The sequence below is a fragment of the Opisthorchis viverrini genome, assembly GCF_000715545.1.
Source record: "Opisthorchis viverrini unplaced genomic scaffold opera_v5_371, whole genome shotgun sequence".
Classification (NCBI taxonomy): domain Eukaryota; kingdom Metazoa; phylum Platyhelminthes; class Trematoda; order Opisthorchiida; family Opisthorchiidae; genus Opisthorchis; species Opisthorchis viverrini.
Genome location: NW_008752020.1, coordinates 220,926 through 229,720, shown reverse-complemented (window position 1 = coordinate 229,720; position 8,795 = coordinate 220,926). Strand labels below are relative to the sequence as shown.

General features: G+C 46.7%; 1 protein-coding gene across 1 annotated transcript in view; it reads left to right on the top strand.

Moving 5' to 3' along the window:
• T265_10392 (hypothetical protein) overlaps positions 1-8,702 on the top strand; it is a gene marked incomplete at both ends in the record, with an annotated part of 12,195 nt that extends 3,493 nt beyond the window's left edge. The window contains 7 exons of the mRNA XM_009176756.1: positions 984-1,092; positions 2,956-3,084; positions 4,570-4,629; positions 5,878-6,114; positions 6,972-7,118; positions 7,380-7,547; positions 8,543-8,702. Of these exons, the coding sequence (XP_009175020.1) occupies positions 984-1,092; positions 2,956-3,084; positions 4,570-4,629; positions 5,878-6,114; positions 6,972-7,118; positions 7,380-7,547; positions 8,543-8,702 (1,010 nt within the window). The remainder of the gene's footprint in view (positions 1-983; positions 1,093-2,955; positions 3,085-4,569; positions 4,630-5,877; positions 6,115-6,971; positions 7,119-7,379; positions 7,548-8,542) is intronic.
• Positions 8,703-8,795: the final 93 nt, after the last annotated feature.

Genomic DNA, 8,795 nt, shown 5'->3' with positions numbered 1-8,795 from the left:
TAATCCTGTGTGTGTGTGTGTCTGATACCTTCCAACTGGTCCTTTGGTTCCTTTTGTTTCGAGCCTCCGTTGGCCTTAGGTTCCCTGGTTTCGTAGCGACTTTGTTTGGAATACTAAAACTCGTTTGCGTATAAAGTCGTCAAGAACAAACTGGTGTGTTGTGACGGTTTGTTTTCCTCCTTGATCCACTGAGCCATACTGGATGGTGTCCGTCCGACACCCACGTAGTCTCTCATTCCAGATTGGCCAATGATTAGCGATCTGACACAGTCTCCTGGTCCTCCAGGCTTGGGGTTCGGAACATGCTTGGCGACTTGTTCTTTTGGGTTGAAGATGCTGCCTTGTGCTCAGGTTTTTGAGTCAAAGGCTTCGTATGAGAAGCCTAATCAGTCTTCTGTCTAGGTTCCCTGGCAGCATCTCAGCCCATGTGCATCTCTGTTGGTTTACACCAGCCATATTCTCATGCCTGATCATCGAAATGAATAACGTACGACTTGGTAGGAAGGTGTCAGAGAAATCACGAATTGTTTGGGTGTTGTTGGTGTGGTGTCCGCCCTGTAGAATGGGGTCCCCGTGACCCCTCCTGTGCCGAAACGGGGACAGTGTGAACCATGGGTGTCAGTTGTGTTAGTTTCTTCCGAGATTGCGGGATTGAGTGATTGAAGGTGTAGGCACCCCAGTACGCTTGCGATAGAATCGCACCCACTGTTTTCTCTTCTTTTCACTCCAAGGCGTTTTATACAATTAGACCAACTTTGTGGTTGTACGGCACTCCGTCATTATCAGTGTCAACACTGATGTTGCTATCTCTGATGGTATGATGAAGCACGCTCATGTAGTTTCCAATATATCAGGATGAGAAGTGGTGTACGATACCAGAGTTGATACACGTGTTGTTTTGTTTATTGGCTTATTTACACATCATTGATTCAATTGGGGTTTTGTTCATAAACACGGTACTTATATCATCACCTTCCTTCTAGCCCAATCACCTAAAGTTTCCATCGCCGAAGGCAACGCCCGTTCTCCAGTCGAATCCTCGTCACCCTCGGACCGCAAAACGGTTGCTGGAGTTTCTTGGATGAAACAGAGGTCAGTTTCCAGGTTTTTTCCATTCGCTCACCGATCGATTTTCCTGGTTGACTGACTCCTTTGAATTGGTTAAACTTTATGAGATAAAAGAATCCTGACACGGTTCTCTTTTTAGACGATTTATCCCTTCCCTTGAGAAGAAACGCCGACAGCCCTGTTGCCACTCGACTGCAGTTTGGGAAGGACACGTTTTATGACAAATATCCTGGATACTTATTCCGACCAGTCATCTTAATATCTGAATCGTCCTCTTTGTCCAAACTGGGGCATATCAATTTGAGACCGTTAAACCCATTTGTGATCTGTCGCTGGTGTGTGTGTGTGTGTGGGTCTATTTTTGTCCTCCGTTGCCACGCTGTCGACTGCTTTGCGGACAAACCACCGAAAACAACTTTATCTTGATTTGGAGAAGACTGACGTCATAGGTGGGACAGTTGATTTTTTTTGTGGGGGCTTACCACAGAAGGAAGTACGAAGGCTGGGATATTGCCCAAGTCTAGGCAGGAGAAGTCTAAAGGCAACGGTTGGGTTCGAACTACAGGCCTTCCGATCTGTGAATTCTCGACCTAACCACTGAGCCGTTTCACTTTATCTACTGGGATAAACATTTCTTGTCTAGAATGGGAATTAAGCTATGGGTTGTGTTTTACACGCAGAATGATAATCAGATCCGAACTTATTAGATAAGGCTTGGTTACGGGATTGGTGAGTGCCGTCGATCTAGGTTGGTCACTGGTTAGTGATCTGACCATCATAATCTCCTGGCCCCCGATGTTTCGGGTCGAAACATATGTGGCGACTTTTGCCATAAAGATGGTATTGCGCCTTCATTTTTCTCGTAACACCGCTGCCTTGCTTTTGAGTCAAAGGCCGCTAATCGGCCTTCTGCTTATAGGTGGGCGCCCTGGCAGTATCCCAGCTCACACACAACCGTGAATTAGTGGAGCATCCCTGTTGAGTACTGATGTTATGCTGTCGATGTTGATGACGCGGGGGAATCGGTCCTCCGTGCTTATACCCCAGTAGGTGTCAATGCCTTTGTTTGGTCGTCGGGGTCGGTTTCCAATATAGCTAGATGAGTAGCTTGTCTGGGGCACTTTTGAGAACAAAACACTTGGGGGGAATTTTATTGGCACAATAGTGCTTATGAGGCGTCTGAAAATCTTTCATCAGCCCAGTTTCGCCCGGTTTGGAGCTCATCAACCTCATGTTACACTTGGGGAACACCGCGTAAATCCTGAGTTGACTTGCTTGCTGTTGATCAGTTGGTCTGTTTGCCGAGCTTGCCGATTGGCTTGCAAACCTGTCGTCACCGCGCGGTAATCGATGCTTCCCGTTTGTTTGCCTACCTGGGTGTATGTAGTTTTCAAAAACTACTGCTGTGACTGGCCAGCTGAGACACAGCTTCCTCGGAATCCCGTTTCCTTCCTTGCTTTCGGTTGGTTCACCGAGTAGCCTCCACCCGACCACGCACCGATGATGTCTCTTCGCACGGTGACAAAACGTTTGTAAGCCAATTGTCAACCTCGGTGAACCGCCTAACCGTCACCTGATCAGCAGCCAATAGACTCATCGCCGAGTAGAGTTATACAAATTAACCAGGTATTAGCCTTTTTGTTTGCTTTTCAGTAGTTTTTGATCTAACTGTGGTTGTCTGGTCATGTTGGTGCCACCGTGCATAAAAATGAGATCTTTAAATGGCTCCAGCAGTGACTAAACTGTTGGAACTAATTAACTTCCAGTAGCCTTGGTGGAAATGATTAAATATGTCCAGGAGCGATTTGCAAATCAATTTAGTTTTCACGGGATACTCAACAGAATCTCTCGTTTATGATGTTCTACAACTGAATATGCTGCACACAGGCCGCCTCTTGTTTCAGTTGCCACGATATTCGATACATCGCAGAATATTTTCATAGAGGAAACTACTCGCAAGGTTTCTGAAAACTTCGACAGCCCACGACCGGTTTCGCCCCGCTTGGGGCTTATCAGGTAGGCACAGTCCCCGAGTTTCCTTCAAACTTATGTTCTACTTGAACTCAAATTGAACTGTTTTCGAAACATCACAAACGAGAAATTCAGCTGGGTTCCAGGTAGGTCTCTCGCAAAACCGAATTTGTTTGCAAGTGAGTGTATATTCGCTAATTTCGTGCAATTTGGTTTCGAGTAGAACATAAGGTTGACAGAAACTCGGGGGCTGCGCCTATCTGATGAGCCCCAAGAAAGGCGAAACCGGTCGTGGGCTGTCGAAGAGTTTTCAGCAACCTTATAAGTAGCGCAATACGAACATACATGCATCGCGGTTTCTCGAATATCGTAGGTGGCCTGGTACAGCACATTCCGTTGCCTGGAAACATCCCCAACGAGAGATTCAGCTGGGTTCCAGTTCAGTCTCCCGAAAATTCCTTTGCAATTGAGTGTATCTCGCTACTTCACAAATTGTCTGGCTGAGTCGAATCCGTAGCATTGATCAGTGGACTATGAGCTTGTTACAAACGTCGTTATCTTTTGTGTTTACCTTCGAACATCATAAACTTGCAATTGTTTACTTCAGTGGACTGGTCTAACCACAGTTCCTCTTTATCCGCTACTGATGATTCGGCCTCTTTGTTCGCAAATCTGTACTCGTTTGCGTGACTGAGGTTGACCTTGTATGTATGTTCGCCAACCAGTCTCGTTTGCATGGGATAGAGCGAAATCCCTCGTTTATAATGTTCCGCTTCAGCTGAGTGCGCTGCTCCAGGCCGCCTCATGTTTCAGCCGGTACGATATTCAAGATATCGTAATACATTGTCCAGACGCAACGCACTACTCACGAGGTTGCAGAAAACTCCCCGTCGGAGAGTTTTCAGCAACCTGATGGGTATCGCTTCCTGTGCATAGCTTAATGTAGCTTTGCACAACCCCCTTGACCAATGTCAGGTAGGCTAAGGTGAATTTACATGGCTATTCCGATCCATTTGTCTTGTCCTAATCTACCCCATGAACAGAGTACCTCATCTCTGCAGTGAAACCCCGATGGCCTTTACGTAACAATATCGGTTCAGTAGGTTTGATATCCTGTCAACTGAGATTCTGTCCTCGGACTGAAATCACTTTATGCCGTTTCATCAGCGTGACCTTCTGGCTAGTAGCTTGAACGCTTAACCTTTCGGCCACAGTGGACTTGGCTGACTCTCATTTAGACAGGATATAGCGCCATTCATCTTTTAATCACAGGAACCACATCACGTGATCACCTTCCGACTGGGTTCCAGTCATTCCTCCTCTGAACTCAGAGAAAGCGCAATGATTTGATGATTTCCAATATGGATGAAACTGTGGTACAGTGCTCCTCGGATTTTCAGCAACTTCCCCACTCTCACACTACTATCAACTAATATCATGTGTTTGTTCCCCTAGTAATAACTCCATCTTTTCTAACTCAACTGCCAGTTAGTCGAATCTTCCTTTTTAATGATCCATGTTTTTCTCTAGTGTCAGTGCCGGTCCCACCACCACGACAACCGCTGTTGAACGACCCTCAGTGGATGAAAGGTTAGTTACTTGCATCCGTTTCTTGATCCTTTGGGTTGCAGCCCGGTGAAACTGTTTTTCTTTGTCCCAGAGGATGGGTTTATTGTTTTTTTTATTCTGCTTGATTGGAGGGAGTATCTGTCCCTGCAGTTTCTTTTAAATTCACGATACTTCGTGATCCTATATCGAGGAAGGATACTCATGAGAAACGACCGAACTGATCTCCCTTCCGGGAGAGTTTCATCAGCGTTACTCCCCCTTTCCTCAAGTGGCGGAAAATGATCTCAGTTGGCTTTACATATAGACTGGAAACAATGAATAATTGTGGTACTGGAGTAGTACTCCCCTCCTTGCCTTGAATGTAGCATTTTTAACCTATCTCGGATGGGTTCCCATTAAATCTTTCTTGAACGCTGTGGATTCCTCTCTTGTCGGTGTGCTCTGTTGTTTCTGGCAAATCGCTGCTGGTGATCAATGGCTGATAGCATAGCTTGGTAAATTTTATTGACAACATTGATACAATAGCTAGCATAGCTTGGTAAATTTTATTGACAACGTTGACCTCTGTCGACGTGTTTGAACCATAGGTGCTAGTGTCACTAACTATTTGTATGTTTAGTCCCGGGGTCCTCATCCACAGATGCGGCAGTTGTTCGCCCGGCTGAGTTTTTGCTGTTCAGTGTTTTCATACTTCGCTGTCAGATCTTAGGCTGCTGACCTGCCGGATGCAAAGTCTCTGTGATAGGAGTGTAAGGCCGCAGTAAGGTGTTTCGTCCACGCGACCAGCATCTCCATATTCATGAAAGCAGAGATGCTGACTTCACACAAGGTCGGCCGTAAAAAGTGCACATCCCGGTTGCCCAACGGCTAACCGTGACCGTCGTAAATCGAAATCTGTTTAGCTGTAACACCCTTTCGGTGCCTAGTTGCTGTGCCATTCGAAGGAATACGAGGTCTGGGATACTCCCAGATTGCCCGTGTTCAGACAGAAGTCGAAATGTGGAGGCCGGATTCGAACCATGAATCGTCCGGTTAGTAAATTTCGCGATCTAATCACTAAGCCATTTTGACCGAATGCTCTTTTTTTCATTCCGTTCGATTCCGGAGTCAAGTCATTTACTGATCGAGCACAGGAATTCCGACAAACTTCATCAAACACCATACGATACCTCTGGTCATACACGCACTTATTTGCCTAACGTGTCCGTTTTCACGCTTGCGCTTCTCATTGTCGCAACACTGTGTATTTTTTTGCAATTATCTTCATAGCTCATCTGGCGTTCTACCCCGACTTAACTTGACGGCTACTTTGAAACCCGTGGCTACCGAAACGGTGGCCAATCGTGCTGTTGATGAAGGTGTGGAGGACCTCAATCCTGACGCTGCGTGGATACGGCGGAATAACACGTTCACCGGGAAGAAGGTTCGCCCGTCCGGCTCCGATTCGACCGCACCGGATGAAACTTGTCCTCTATCCCGGGCACCTCAGTTCTTCGATATTCCCACGTGAGTTACCCATGCCCTCTGCTCTCAAATCATTGCTGATCGTGTGCACACTTGTTTTGTTTCCCTACTCAATCACGTTCTGTGGATGCAACAGTCCAACCAGGCAGTTAAAGGTGAACATTGTGCCGACACTTTTCGGAAATGTTTTGATGACGTTCCGCTTGGAGTCAAATCAGAAGTGCTCCGTGCACTCCCTGGAATGGGGTTTCAGCATACAAACTTCGTGACTGCATAAGCTATAGACACCCAATAGTTTGGAGTTGAAAAACCCCTGAGAAGCTAGGAAATATGACAACAACAACTCATACGGTGAAATTTTGGGTACTTTTGTAGCCATCCGTTGCCATAACAATTATGAAATAATAATCAATCGGCTGTAACACTTTTGGTGCCCTGTTTCCATGCCACCGAAGAAAGAATGAGGGCTATCTATCTATCTGTTCTATCAAGTCATCAAAACCTAGACAGGAGCAGTCCAGATGCCCGGGTTGGGCTCGAACCACGGGCCTTCCGATCAGTAGTTCTGATTCTCAAGATCTTAAATCATTCAGCTTGTGACACCATTTTGGTGCCTGTTTTTCATCCCACCTGAAGGATGCACATGGTCTGGGACAGGTTACCCAAGCCCAGACAAGAGTAGTCCAGATCCCCGGGGTTGGGTTCGAACCACCGACCTTAACCGCAGAGCCATCCCGAGTCCATCCATTGCTCTGTCTTAGGTAGTAGTGACTTGTTCCTACTTATAATGCGAATCTGATGACGTTATTTTTCATCAAATGGCGAGATGGCCCAAGTGGTTAGAGCGCGAATTCACTGACCGGAAGGTCCGTGGTTCGAATCCGACCTCCGCCTCTCAGGCTTGGGCAGCCTGACAGTATCTCAGCCCTCGTGCTTCCTTCGGGTGGCGTGGCAGCTAGGTACCGAAAGGGTGCTACAGCTGAACGATTATTTCGATTTTATGGTAGTTTAGACGTTCTTTTCCCCATTCAATTCTTCCAAATGATGTTTTTTTTCGGGAAGAATGATTTCCCCGTGGATGAGGTTTCCAAACGCAATCCTAGCCTTCCTGAGGGAAACTATTCACGAGGTTGCTGAGAACACTTCTTCCCAAATTGGTGTGCAAATGAGAGAGTATTTGGCTGCCGAACCTTGCATTGTTTCGTGTAAGGAAATCATTCTTCAGGTAAAGTGCACCCGTCTGTTTGCCCGTCAGTTTCTTCCTCGCTCATCACATTTTCTCCCCTCTCTTTCCTCGTGTTCGCTAGCCATCTGACCTCGAAAACTGGTCAGCCAGATTTAATCGAGAAGCCCGCTGAGACTGAGGATCGAATAAGCCAGGCGGGCGAACGTTCTCCGATGGATGAATCTCATATCAAGACGGAACAACCCGTTCTCAAGCTCAATGCGGCCGTGCCATACAAAAAAGATAACCCGTAAGTTGCTCACTGTTTTAAGCTTCACTCATCTTTATCTTGTTTAATTTAGTGACTGGTATTTCTCATTGTCCTTTTATAGTCGCATGGAAACAGCCCCACCTAGTTGCAGCTGACTCATCATGCCAGAATGAGTCCATAAAATTTTGTGACTGCGAATTCCGGATCAATAAATCAGCGTTTGAGAATGATCTCCCATCTGAGACACCAAAACAAAGCAAAACAATTTGGGATTTTCTCGAATTCCTGTAGGCATCAACCTCCATTTCTCGCTTCTGTACATCCACACGTCCGGTTCGATCCTGTCGGGCACTCATCGTGAATTTGGTTCATTCATTTCTCCCTTGAACAACTGTGTTCCACGCAACATCACGTATCAGTTGACATATATCACGTCAACCACACCCGGGTATCCGCGACATTCGTTCTGTGTTCAGTCGCTTCATCCGCATTGATCCGCATCGTTAGTCACGGTTTTTTTGCTTACGATCCTCAAATCTCTATTGCATGCGGTCTTCACCTGTGTTATCAACACCACAGTTCATCTCGGGTGCACCACCATTGTATGTTCAGAGCCGTCATGTGTGGTCACCGTGAGCCCAGCGAGAACCGCTGGCTGGTGATTGGTCCTACTTGCTAAAGGCAGCTAAGCATACTGGCGTTTCGGGTTTGAGAACTGAGCGTGAGTTATTTCGGGGTTGGTACTGAAGACGGACGCGCAGAAACTGCAGCTGCGCGTCTGGGACGCGCGCGGCACATCGTGATAAGCTCAGGTCTATATGTAGTGGGATGAAAAGGGAGAACGATTTGATGAAGTCACCCAATGGGAAGTGATTCGATTGAGGTATACTGCAGATCGTTTCGACCACATTTATTACGTGTTTTCATGATATTTCCCACCGACACATTTTATAACTTCCAGATTCCACGGTTCGACAGTGTGTCTGCCGGCAAGTCCCATGGCTTTTCTTTCATAATGCGCGTTGGTCCGCGAGACAGAACCGCACCGATACCGTTTTCCGCTCGCAGTTAGTCACTGCTTCTACCAAGAGGCCTATTCCACTTACGATTGGCCAGAAGATAGGGCCCCTTGCTAGTCCAGCATCAAGGCAGGCTCTAATTGGCCGAAAGTCTGGACCCAACAGCCAATCATGATGCAACACCCCTCGAATGCCGGTTGCTAATGGCACATCTAGAAGACGTCGGAATTTCCAGAATATTGTCGTCGCATATAGTTTATAAACGGCA